General features: G+C 43.8%; 1 protein-coding gene across 1 annotated transcript in view; it reads right to left on the bottom strand.

The window, feature by feature from the left end:
- Positions 1–10,824: 10,824 nt before the first annotated feature.
- The window catches only part of RAD23B (RAD23 homolog B, nucleotide excision repair protein), a 52,074-nt gene continuing 48,887 nt past the window's right edge, over positions 10,825–14,011 (bottom strand). The window contains exon 10 of the mRNA XM_003785205.3: positions 10,825–13,282. Within this exon, the coding sequence (XP_003785253.1) occupies positions 13,169–13,282 (114 nt within the window). The 3' untranslated portion in view covers positions 10,825–13,168. The remainder of the gene's footprint in view (positions 13,283–14,011) is intronic.

Genomic DNA, 14,011 nt, shown 5'->3' with positions numbered 1-14,011 from the left:
ATCCTGTAGAGGGCTGTCCCATGGGCAGATACTAACAACTTCTTCTGCCCCTAAGAACTTGCCTGAATTCCCTTCCCATGTGGGACCCTTTAGAAAGTCTTTTTTTTTTTTTTTTTGAGACAGAATCTCACTATGTTGCCCTTAGTAGAGTGATGTGAAGTCACAGCTCACAGCAACCTCAAACTCTTGGGATTCAGGGATTGTTTTGCCTCAGGCTCCCAAGTAGCTCCTCTCATTGGGGGAGAGGAGGGTCAGGGAAGGCTTCATGAAGGTGCTTATTTCCCTGAAGCTTGAAACTCCATCATTGATTCATTTATTCAACCAAAACTTATTGAGCACTTCCTAGGTGCCAGGTGCTATGAGTACCTAGAAGAATAAGATGCAGGTCTGCCCCTAAGGAATTCACAATCCCGTGGTGGAAAAAGAAATCAGACAAAGGCAATGCTTTGTGTCATGGGTGAATATGATAGGAGAGTCCATGGGAGCCTCAATCCAGTGGGGGGGGGGGCAGTGGGTGGTCACGGCAGGGTCTTGGTCCAGTGGGGGGCATCATGAGAAGGTCCTTGTCCAGTTGGGGGGGTTATGGGAGGGTCTCAGTACAGTGTGAGTGGTCATTGGATGGTCCTGGTCCAGTCAGAGGGTTATGGGAAGGTCCCGGTCCAGTGTGGGTGTTTGTGAGAGTCCTGGTCCCAGTGTGGGTGGTCATGGGAGGGTCCTTATGGAGTGTGTGGTGTTATGAGAGGGTCCTGGTCCAGTCAGGGGCCATGGGAAGGTACTGGTCCAGTGTAAGGGTATCATGGGAGGGTTCTGGTCTAGTGGAAGGGGGGGGTTCATGGAACGCTTAGTGAGGAAGGGATCTCTGGCTGAGTGTGGAAGGTTAAATGGGGAAACAAGGGAAAGAAATGTCCAGAGACCCTGGAGGAGTGTGTGCAAAGACCTGGCAGTTAGCCCTGCTACCTGGGCCCTGAAGCAGCCAAATAGACGGCCATTTGTGTACGTGTGTGAGTTCCAAGTTCATGGGGGAAATTTGTGAGACCTGGGGTTGGTGCAAGGCCACCACTGTTGAAAATTGCATTGTGTAGCTTGAGATTACGAGCTTTGTAATTCATAAAGAAAAGAATACAGGAGGTTGCAAAAGCATTTCAGGCCACAAGGAAGAATGACTCTTTGGAAGACTTTCCTCAGACTCCTCCCGCTGTCTAGGGGCTGTAGGGACGTCTGGCTGAGGAATCCACATGGTCAAGTGGAGGGCCATTGCTCCAGCTGGAAGGTGGCATCCTGTGGTGACCTTATGCCTTGCAGAGAGCCCTCTGCTTGCAAGAGCTGTCTTTGTTTGGATGGGATTTAAAGGTGGGATTCTTCTAAAGGGACAGTCTTCCCCACCCCTACCCCACTCCATTTACATAATGTAAATCTGAAAGAGAAGGAAAAAAACCCATCTGACTCCAAATCCTATTAGTTTTCTCTGTGCTCCTTCCATTACAAGTTTTAAGGGGACAAAGGTCCAAGGTCATCTCAGGGTCTTGAAGAAAAACTCACCCTCTTCCTGACCCCTAACACTCATATAGGACAGAAAACCAGCATCAAGGAGGAGGAGGCCTGGAACCAGGCAAATGCCCATCCTCCTGCCATGTTCTAGTGATAAGCACTTGGGCACATGGCTCACACCTCAGTCATGACAGTTCCTAGGTTAAATGAGTCAAGGTAGATAAAACTCTTTGTACCTGCAGCTGTCTGGGTTTAGTTCTCCAGCTCTGCCCTGTAGAGCCTGGCAATGGCCTCCAGATCAGCCTCTTCCCTTCCTTCCCCACAAGTTGCTTTAAGCCTTTCAGTGATCCAGGTTCATCCTCACCTGAGTCTTCCCCACCTGACACTGTGTGGCTCTCCCTCACCACAAGGGGGCATGTCAGCGCATGGTGGACAGCATCTGCCATCCAACTTTCCAGCAAGTTCTGTTTAAATAAATGCTAAGTCCTAACATTTTGCCATCACTCCCTTGGACTTTTCGTTTTATTTTCCCTTAACAATGTCAAACAAACTATCCAACTCCACAGCCTTCAGAGACCTCAAGCACAATTCCTTCTAGTTCCCTTGTTAGTTGTAGGAGCTGAGCTCTCACTACTGCTGTTGGCTTTGACACAATGTTTACTAACACAAATGTGCAAATAGTTACGGCCAGATGCACATAGTTGAGTACATGTTCAGAGTGGAGCAAGTGATCAATCCTCTGCTGGCTCTGGGGCATAATAGCCTTCACAAAGCCTGTAACATGTAAGTAGTGGGTTTTAAAGGTAGAATAGGAGTTCATATGAGGAGAGAAGAATATGGGAGAATTTTTGGGTAAAGTGACCAGCATGTGTAATTGTGTCAAGGAGTGGAAGGCCTGGGTTACAAAGCCCTGTTGAATGTGGTGGAAAAGGAGAGAGACTAGGCTGAAGCAAGTTTATAAAGGAGGTTCAAGGTCATTGGGCAGCGAAACATCAGGGAAGGCTTCATGGAGGTGCTTATTCACCTGAAGCTTGAAACTCCATCATCGATTCATTTATTCAACCAAAACTTACTGAGCACCTCCTAGGTGCAAGGTGCTATGAGTTCCAAGCAGAGGAGTTTGGAGTTTGTTATCTTGAAAGCAGAAATGGAGAGCAGTATGACAAGGTGACATCAACCAGCTCAGGTATTCACTCTTTCAAACTGTCTCCAACATATAGGAGGGGACACTTCCCCAGTACCCCAGGGACCTTCCATCTCCAGCAGTCACATCTACAAGTGGAAAAGCCTTCACTAAAGACAGCAGTTCTGAAACTTTTTGGTCATAAGACCTCTTTTTCATCTTAAAAACGATACAGAAACCCAGAAGAGTCTTTGTTCATGTAGACTTTCATCTGTCGATATTTACTTATTCAATATCAACATAGGATTTTTTTTTTTTTTGAGACAGAGCCTCACGCTGTCACCCTGGGTAGAGTGCTATGGCACCACAGTTCACAGCAACCTCCAACTCCTGGGTTTAAGCGATTCTCTTGCCTCAGCCTACCACATAGCTGGGACTACAGGCACCCACCACAATGCCTATTCTTTGCTTGGAGTTGTCACTGTTGTTTGGCAGGCCCGCCCAGGCTGGATTTGAACCCACCAGCACTGATGTATGTGGCTGGTGCCTTAGCCACTTGAGCTACAGGAGCTGAGCCCAACACAGGAATTTTTAAAATATTTAATTCATTTATAATCAATCTATTATATAGTAGAATTAGAACACTACTTTTTTTATGAAAACTATTTTTAAAAATCGTGATGTGACTGGCATTGTATTTTGAGATTTGCAAATCTGTGTTTCCTAGTTTATTGGGAGACAGCTGGATTCTCACATCTGCTTCTTTATTCAACCTGTTGTGACGTCACCTATCATGTACCCTTTGGGAAATTCCACGACGTACCTATCAGAGTGGGAGTAAAAATGGCAAGCAGAGTCTTGGTGTGTTTACGAAAATAATTTTTACTCATAGACGCCCTGGTAAAGGCTCCACCTCCCACATGTTAAGAACTAGCAAGGACCAGGCAAATCACCAGAGGAACAGGTACTGTTGAAACAAGGTTTGAACTGCACAGGTTTAAAACAAACAACAAAAACAGCAAGGAGGAATGGAGAAAGAAAGAAATCAGGAGGGATGAAGGCTGAGCTTAGGGAACCTAATAGAGCAGGAACTAATGGTTGACAGTGTCACTCAGGGAGACTTTGGACCTAAGCACCCAAGGCTTGCCTCCTGGCTCTGCTTTGACTGCAGTTACCCCATTTGTAAAAAGGCAATACTGCCTCAAATAAGTCAACTACCTGGCACAGAGTGAGACAGTGGGCTTGAAAGTGTTAGTGCCTTTTCTTGGGTCATATCAGGACTTCCGAACATAGCAGCTGGGAGATACGAGTAAGGCTGTGGGAGGCTGCTTTTGCTTCTGCACCGTGGGGTCAGACATGGATCCTGAACACAGACACCTTGAAGGCTGATGTATTCGCACAGCCACTTTATCCAAGGCCACAGCGTGATGCAGCCACCAAACCAGCAAGTTCAAATGCAGGCTGCATGGAGGTATCCTGCACGAAACAAGAGCAGGGGTGCCGGCACCCTCTGCACTTGGCATGGCTCTGCCCTCCCTGAAGCATCATGTCCATCAGGAGGGGGAAGGACTCAGTATACTCATTCCAAAAGGGGGATTTTTTTCAGCATGAAGACAACTTGGCCAGGGGGGTGGGATGTGATCATGCAGACATAATCTCTTAAAGAAGGGAAGGATTGACACAAGAAAGAGGAGCTAAATGAGCTCAGGGTGCCTACCAGAGTGAACTGGGACCTGAGGATGGCTAGGCAGACAGGCAGTGGGAGCATGATGCGGGGTTCCTTCAGTCATGAGCAGTGAATCCCAGAGGTCAGAGCTGGTGGGAGTACCGCCACCAGGAGTCGTCAAGTGGAGGCTTGAGGCCGCTTGTGAGACAGGCACCACGCTTGTCAGTGGGGGACACCCACAGGCCCTTCCCAAATCGGAGTTTCTGTGCCTTGGCAGCTTGGAAAGACTGTCAGAGGAAATCAAAAGAAACGTTGAGAAGGGACATCAGTCCCCTGAGATGGGTAGAAGAAGCAGTGGGCCTTTTCCAGGCAGGTTTGCCAGGTTCTCTGCCAAATTTGACCTGGAAATTGGACGTCACTCCCAATCCTGTGGCCTAGAAACTGACAGGAAAAAAATGCAGCATTCTTAGAAACTGTTCCTAAAAAAAGAAAACTTTCTGTTCCTAAAATGCTGAATGTTTGGGCCGTGCTGCCCAGCTGAGTGGGAAGCCCGCCAGCTGCTGGGGAACGCTGAGGTGGTCACAGTGAAGAGAGAGGACAGCAGCACCCTGAGATCAAAGAGGTGCTCCAGAAAAGAACTCAGTGACACTGTCACCGTGGGAGAAAGGCAGAGAGAACTCCCAGACTGTCTTTTTGACTTCAGGGTAGGCAGTTGGCACCCACATCAAAAACAAGCCTGGCCTTTGTAAAAGAGGCTCTCCACCCCACTCTCCGTCCACTGCCGCCCCCAGCCCCAGGCAGGCATTGACAGCTCTGCTTTAGAGATGAGACAACCAGAGTACTCTGACTAGGCTGGGGCCACCCAGCTTATGTGGGTATGAAGATGGCAATGGGGGTCTAATTGACTCCAAGTCCCCACCCAGGCCCTTGGACCTGGCCTTGCCACAGGAGCCTTGGGAGCACAGCTGCTGTTCCCTCCATCTAAGTCTCAGATGCACACCCATCTGGAATTAGCTGGCTCACTGTAGCCTGAGTTAGCCTCTCAGAATCTGGTGCAAAGGTCCCTGGGACCAAGGAGGGAAACACAGTGCTGGGAGCCATTGTTCATTGTCTCTCAGCTTCTCAGGCCGCTGTCAGGGCTGAACTGGGGGTGGGGGTGGGGCAAAAAAGGTAAAGAGAGTGCCTGGGACCACAGAAAAGATAACAAATAGCATCTCAAATCTTGCCCGTTGTCCATTTATCCACCCAACACTGCCTCAGCATCTCGGCAGGTGCTCTCAGTGTCTTAAGAAGTGAAAAAACAAACACGGACAATTCTGATTTCAGGTTGTCATGTTTATGGCAGATATTTACAAGTGGCTCAGGGAACAGAGAGAAGTTCCTGGCCTAAATTATAGGGGTAAAGAAGGTCCCAATATGGATTCCTGGAAAAAGCCAGGCAGGCTTTTGGATACAGTAAAAAGAGCAATCAAAAGGAGATGAACAATCCCAAGCCACTTGCAGCCCAGTTGACTGCTCATTGTCTGCTGACTGTACTCAGAGAAGCAGCAATGCGCCCAGACATGTGACAGAGCACAATGCTTTGGGGGGGGGGCGGGTGCCCCCACTGATCTGCTCACCTGTCTCTGTCATCACCACGAGCACCAAACACAGGTGGGTCTCGTGGAGGCAGGCACCCAGAGCACTAGGCATAGAAGCACCACCACTAGAGGAGTACTAAGTTAGGAAACTGAACACATTTCACCTCCAGTCGGAATGCCTAAAATACCAGTGCTGTGGCTGTGTAAGGAAAGTGGCCACACTGGGTGGCGGAAAGGGACTAGCTGCAGATGCAAAGGTGAAACCCATGTTGAGAATAGAGCCAAGCTCCTCACTGTCCTGGAAGGAGTTAGCAATATGAAAAGGGAAAAGAACGAGCCATTCTGGCATGGGATCAGAATGAATGGTACCAGAGTGAATACAGTTTTCAAAATCTATGCATATGTATAAAAATATAGATGTTTTTGTGTGTCCATGGAGACAGCTTTGGAGCAGTGAGACTCCAGTAGCAGTGAGCACATGTAGAACAAGGCGCTGGTTTCTAAATTCAATCTCTATTAAAGAGAACTACAACTCCTCCGTGCATAGCTGATTCCAGAACCAGGGGACCGAAGTATAAGAGCCTGTAATAAGTTACTGTACCAGAAAGCAGGGAAGAACTCAGAGAAGGAAGGATAGGACAAAACACAGAAGCCAGCTTACAAAGGCTTCTGATGGTGCCTTGGGATGGTGAAACCTGGGATGATAAATAATAACAGTCACAGTGGCAAAGTCTGAGCTTCAAAAAAAGGTGATAGTAATGAGTCACACATTATTAAATAAAACAGGAATCCAAGTCCACATAGATACAAATAAACAGGGGAAAACGACTGCCAGAACACAGGAAAATGCAAACTAACAAGTGTGGAAAGAATCAGGGAATTTGAAAAAACATACTTGAAAATAATAGGAATAATTCAGGCAAGAAATGTCAATAAATTCTAAAAACAGTGGACAAAATCTTGATGAAAAATAGGGTATTTACAAAGGCTTAAAATATCTCCCCATAGAATACAAAGGGACACAGAGCAACCTTCCCGTGGAGAAGCTGAGGAGACACCACCTTCTTTGGGTGGTCAAAGTGGATACGAGCAGTAACAGCACAAACGGATGCCCCGCGCCACCACATGGGACGCAGCTAGAGCACAGCAGCACTTCCTTGTTTCCTTTGAAAATGAACACCCTGAGCTGGGGACATCCTGTAAGACAACGGTTGCGTAGTCTCAAAAAAAAAAAAAGAAAAGAAGAGGTCGTAAAGATGGAGGAAGGGTGGAGAAAGTGAACTGAAGGAGATGAAATGCATCAAAATGAAGCATGTTGTCCTGGATCGGACCCTGTTGCCATGGAAGACACAGAGGACAAGGATAAAATTTAAGAGTTCCCTAAGGTGGTGGTGGTGGGTTGTATGGGAGCTCTTGGGCTGTTCCTGTAACTTATCTCCAAGCTTGACATGGCGTAAGGACGAAAAACTGCTAATGCTTTCTGCAAAAATGATATAAAAATTATACAACCATCTTGAGTTACAACACTTAAAGACATGAGTAAAATTAACTTTGCTTTTGGATAATTTCCTATGAACAAGGGACAATATAAAAAAATTCGTCAAAATGGTGTCAAGTAAGCCAAAGCAGCTCTAAGTGACTAAAAGAAAAAACTAGGAGGAAAACTCTAAAAATACACTAAAATGCTAAACGTTGCCAAAAATCACTTTCAGTGTTTATTAAGTCACTCAAGGAAGAATCCCAACCCCATGTTTTTTAAGACATAGTCCCACCACCAAATATTTATTCTCAACAAATCTTCAACCAATTTTGAAATAATATATCTAACAAAACACTCATGGCTTATATTGTACAGCCAGATACAAACTGTGCAGTTCCAAGACAACTTAGGACTTTGTCAATAGAGACAGAAGCTATCAGTAACTGAGTGACACATTTTAAGTGCGGGGGGCCATTTACAGGTAACAAGCCTGTGATGGTTAATTTTTGTCTACTGGACTGGATAAAGGAATGCCTAGATACAAATGGTAAAGTATTATTTCTGGGTGTTTCTTTTTTTTTTTTGAAACGGAGCCTCAAGCTATCCCCCTGGGTAGAGTGCCATGGCATCACGCTCATAGCAACCTCCAACTCCTGGGCTCAAGCGCGTCTCCTGCCTCAGCCTCCCAAGTAGCTGGGACTACAGGTGCCCGCCACAACACCTGGCCATTTTTTGGTTGCAGCCATCATTGTTGCTTGGCGGGCCCGGGCTGGGGATTCGAACCCGCCGCCTTAGGTGTACGTGGCTGGCGCCTTAGCCGCTTGAGCCACAGGCGCCGAGCCATTTCTGGGTGTTTCTGGAAGAGATCAACATTTGAACCAGTAGATTAAGAAATGTCCTCACCAACGTGAGGAGGCATTATTCCCACTGTTAAGAGCCCAAATAGAACACCGAGACAGAAGTGATTCACTCTTTTCTTGAGCTGAAAGCCATCTTTTTTTGACCTTGGACATCTTAGGCCTTTAACAGTGCAACCTCCCTCCACGTTCTGAACTTTCTCAGGTCTTTTGCTTTGGACTTAATTACACAATTGGCCTTTCTAGTTCTCTAGCTCCAGACAGTATATTGGGGGACTTCTAGGCCCCTATTATCACATGAAGTCAATCCCCATAACAAATTTCTTCTGTTTTTCTGGAGAACACTGACTTATACAAAGCCCATCTAAAGAGCTAACTGAAGTGGAAGCTATAGCTTTCTAATCTTTCTATCACGGCACACATGATACTATCACACACATTGCGGAAACAGAAGAATCTGCTTGGGCTTGGGGATGAGGTGGTCAGGTTTCCCAGCTGCCTGGAAACCACCCTATGGGCTGGAGACCATCACTATCTGAACAGCGACACCTCTTGAAAGCTGAGTTGGGAAGCTCTGGAATAGGAAGGTAAGGCGGCCTTAAACCAAAGGCAATGATAACGAAGAACTAAGTTTGACTGAGACAGGAGGCAGAAGGCTAGAATAACTATTTTCCAATTTGTGTTCCTAGAAGCCAAGCTGGGTCACACCTAAAAGACCCATTACCAGCAAGGTGTCACTGTCACAGTACTTCAAGCTCAATGGCAGAGACCAGTATGGTCCCCACAGGCACCACACATGAAGCAAACTTGTCATCACTGTTTCTTTGGTTCTCCCAGCCCCCTCTCCATGGTGAAAGTTCTACCTGAAGGACCTCTGCTTTCCAAACCTAACAACTTCACTGTAGTGAAGCCTTTGTAACCAACTTGTCATTCATCCCTGTCCTTGGAGTTCCCACGATTGACAGCGGTTTCCCAGCAAGTCCAAGCTTTTACTCTGTGCCTCATCACCACCCTCCCCATCCTCCCATCTCCAAACTAGTTTTGGAAGCTACCCTGCCACCTGAACAGCCCAACTGCCATACTCCTCCTTCCAGGGTTCTGCCTCTCATCCTCCAACTGCCCCAATGCTGCTCCCAGGGCCTAAGGATTCTCAGATATATTTATAACTTTTCTGGATTGGCTGATCTACCACTATGCCAAGTGCTCAGTGCTGAACTTCATTACCTTACTCTAAGAACAAGAAATAGCAACAGCAAAGATGAATTTTCAAAACAGTTGCTGAGATGCCACTGGGATAGCACATCAGACGCACAAAGCTCCTTTAAATACATAATGGGGGGTCATACCACTCTCCAGAAAGAGCCTGTAATGGTCACGTGGACACCAAACTGAAGCTAAGGCCTGAAGACAAGAGTCCAAGAATATCAGAAAAGGTATAAAAACCATCATATAGTTTAAGATATGATGGCCTAGTCAGTTTAGAACAGAGGTGGCAAACTGTCCTTCAAGGGACAGACAGCATTATTTTGGCTTTGCAGGCCATACAGTCTGGACAACTATTTAACAGCACATCTTTGTAGCACAAAAGTAATTATAAATACTACGTAAAGAAATGATCGTTGCTCTTTCTTTTTTTGAGACAGAGCCTCCAGCTGTCCCCCTGGGTAGAGTGCCGTGGCATTACAGCTCACAGCAACCTCCAACTCCTGGGCTCAAGCGAGTCTCCTGCCTCCGCCTCCCAAGTAGCTGGGACCACAGGCGCCCGCCACAAAGCCCAGCTATTTTTTGGTTGCAGCCGTCATTGTTGTTTGGTGGGTCCGGGCTGGGGATTTGAACCCACCACCTTAGGTGTACGTGGCTGGCGCCTTAGCCAGTCGTTGCTCTTTCAATAAAACAATAGAACCTCGATAGCTGACTACTTCCCCACACTGTAAGCTCCTTGGGCTTACTTTCAGAGTCTAGACACGAACCACGTGTGTGTATCAGTACAGTAGGCCTAGTTCCTTACACTGACCAGTGTGTTACTGAGTGTTTACTTGAGTGGTTTACTGTACTGTGGACACTGAAATGTAAACTATAACTTTCAGGTGATAAATTGTGTAAAACATAAAGACCATTCTGAGCACATGTACTAGATGGACATGGAAAGCCAGACTTGGCTCATACAGCTGTAGTCTGCCAACCCCTGGCTTAGAAGGACAAGGAGAAAATGGGTCAGGGAAGCCAACTGAAAGGACAGGTACTTGGACCTTATGGCTAGAAAACCCACCAAAACAGTCTTGGTTGTAAAATACTCATTCCCTGAAACTGCTTGCTTTTGGCAAAGTATTTTGTAGCAGCCATAGGCTGGCTTCTATAAGTATGGAAAAACCGGGAATCTACTGCACTCTCTTAAAGCCATCATGAACTTGACTTACATCCCATCAAATAGACTATCTCTGTATTGATGTGTTGGTTGAGAAAAAACCCAGGAGAGCCAATAAAACTGATCGGTGCTTGGGTCTCCTATATGCTACATTCACTAACTATGTAAGAAAACAGAAGTTACTGGTGATAGAGGTGTTGCTTACTTTCAATCTAAGAGTCTATGTGTTGGAATCATTTAAAAAAATGAGAAATGCAATGCTGGATGTATTGAAAATATTTTATAATCAATTCTCTAGAATCCTAAGCCAGCTGGTACAGGAAAAAAAATTATACTAGAACATTTCAGTTTTTTTTAAACAATGAAAAGAAATAGTTGACTAGAGGATGGCATAAGAATTTTACAAATACAAACGTAGGCTTCCTCACATTTCCCAGAGCAACTAAACAATAAAAATATTTCAAGAAAGAGTTGACAGTATACCTCAAATGCAAAATTCCAAAGTCAAACAGCCACTTACATTGAGAGATTTACCAAACTGTTTGTAAATTAAACAGTAACAGCAAAAGGCACAAAAAGCCTATTTCCTTTATGGTGTCTTGACTGATCCTTTAAGAAGCAGATAAACAAGTTATTATAAAGAACGGTCAAAACTTGGCCTGAGCTCTCTTCTGGTAATTATTAATCTTACTATCAGTAGATTGTTGTCCAAGGACAAAGGCTCCATGCCACCAACTTCTGCTTTCATTTTCCACAGAAAAGAAGAGGCTGCTCCTGGCTTTTTGTTTTCCTCTTTCCAGTTTTCACTATGCTCTGAGCAACAAGGTAGCCGATATAGTGTTGTAAAATAAATGAGAATTTTCCATTATTTGACCAGAAACACCACCCCTCTTCCCAACTCATTGCTCTGACTTGAAAGATAAACATATTTATGAGTCCTCATTTAATTCTCCTGAGACATTATGCACGATCCATTATAAAACATACAGTAATACAAAGTCCAAAAGCCTTTCAAATTTATGAAATAAACACATAAAAATTAAACATGATACACTGTGAGGGAAAATCATGATTTCATTTATTTTCATACGAGACAAGTTACGAGTGCATGATGTAAAAGCTTAAGTCACCACTGAACTGTGCTAAGGACACTGCAAGAGATTATGCAGGGAGAAATTTGTGCAAATTCATCTTCTTACTCAGTATCAGATGATTAAAAAAATTTCTTTAGATAGTCTTGTTTATATTCAGAAAAATAGATTTGAAAAACCGAACAACCAGAAATCTGCCCCCTCGTTATAACCAAATAACAATGCTTATGAAGGGTATTCTAAAGAAAAAATTGAGATGAAAAAATCCAAATAAAAGCCAACACTGCTGCTATTGAGATTTTTCTTTTAATATGCCATCAGATAACTTGATTGTATATTTTCCAAAGTACTTTTCCAGCCACATCACCCCACCCTTCCAAGAGATTTCATCAAGTTTTCCAATGTAGTAAAAGATGCTGGATTATAGTTCTGTCCACTTTCTCTTTTTGAAAACAATATAATTCTAATGACTTTAATGGTAATACACTCTATCTAATAAAGAAAAACATTTACAAATATCAGAAACCCAGTTTTGAAACATTTGCATTAATTCTGAACTGAATCAGCATTTTGTGTTTTTTAAAAAGGGGAGAGGTTGGCTCCCGACTTGCTGATAAACACACCCGTGCTGAAGGAAGGGGAGAGGAGAGAGAATGCTGCGTTTCTCCATTGGCCCCAAAGTGCTAGTTGTACAAAGGGACACATCGAAAGCAAACATGCAATGGTTAGTTTAAAACTTTTACTGCAATATAACAATGAAGTAAACAGTAATTAGACACACCTACCAATTTTGCCTCCCCCCCAAACAAAAAAATGTAAACAGGAAAATAGCTCTGCCTATTCTGGTATAGCTTTTCAAATCATGTTAGAAGGGTCATCCTCAGTGATCAAGAAATTTTAAAATAGCAGTAATTATTTTCATCTTAAGAAAAGGTTCCCTTTCTCCCCTCCCACCCCAAGTATTTAACATGAAAGAATGGGCTTTCTTAACATTAATTTTATAATTGGTGAAGCAGCAACAAGTAACCATCAATAATTTGGCATTTCTGTTTACAGATGCTATAAAATTTTTTAAAATTTCACAAAGCCATTATCCAGTGTTGCCATGAAACAGAGACTGCAAATTCTAGGTAGCAAAGATTCTTTCTGAAACCAATATTAAGTCAAAGAAATATAAAGCAGGGCATTACACTAAGTTTCTGGATCTAGTACACTAAAAAGAGTGAAACTTAGGAAAAGTTACCTACTGTTTTACAGAAGAAATAAAGACCTGCAAAAGCTGATTTTTGGTTGTATAGTATTTTACACACTGTGTGGAGTTGCGGCATCTGCTAATTGCAGCAGACATGCACTGTAGTTATCCCTGCCCTATATCCTAGATCCCTCCCTCCCCACCCCTGACATTCTACTACCTTATACCAAGTATTGTGGATATGAGCCCAAGTCATCCCAGACAATCCAGTGAACAAAGTTAGTGTAATGCACTGGTGTGATGTGTGAGATAGAAAAAAGTCCCTTTCAATCTTCATCAAAGTTCTGCTGTAGAAGAAAATTGGCAGCCAAATTCTCATTCTTCTCACAAGCAAAATATGCTTGTATCACAAGTCCTTCAGGAAATCCTAATGCCTTTAACTGGAAGAAAAGAAGGAAAAAAATTATGTAGATTTAACCCACCAATTATGGCATATTTAATTTTCTTTACATTGTATGTATTCCAGCACAGCATTACTGATAGATCATTACTTAAAAACATACTACAATCCAAAAGAGCTCCTGAGAAGTTTACATGAATTCATCTCTATCTGAATATGGGATTTACTGTCCAACCCAAAGGGTTAGATGGTACCCAGACCCTTTCCTTTAACAACCACTTAAAAAATAAGTCTTTGTTCCAAGTTAAAGCTATTAACTAATAGATAATTATGCCAACACTCTTTGTCATCAACACTAAAAATTAGCTGCTAACTGTGGTGGTTTAAGAAGACCCTTGTACAAAATGTACAAGAACTTGTCAATGAGTTTTAGTATATTAAGGGTGAAAATAAGGATGAGTATACCTGGAGAAAAATTTAACTGCCTCACTTAATCATGTTCTATTTGTTAAAGCAACTTATGTCTTTTATTTGGAAGGAACAACACACTCAATTTCCTATCTTTATTCAACATTTCATACTTGAAAAACAAGCAATCATTTCTTAGTATTACATGATATGCTTTGAAATTAGTATATACAATCACCTTTTGATAGACTATATCCAGAAATTACCTTTTTTTTTTGAGACAGAGCCTCCAGCTGTCCCCCTGGGTAGAGTGCCGTGGCATTACAGCTCACAGCAACCTCCAACTCCTGGGCTCAAGCGA

Source organism: Otolemur garnettii, unplaced genomic scaffold, assembly GCF_000181295.1.
Source record: "Otolemur garnettii isolate 467f Iridium unplaced genomic scaffold, OtoGar3 scaffold00014, whole genome shotgun sequence".
NCBI classification, from domain to species: Eukaryota; Metazoa; Chordata; class Mammalia; order Primates; family Galagidae; genus Otolemur; species Otolemur garnettii.
The sequence above is the reverse complement of the archived record's forward strand: the minus strand, read 5'-3'. Positions and strand labels throughout refer to the sequence as shown.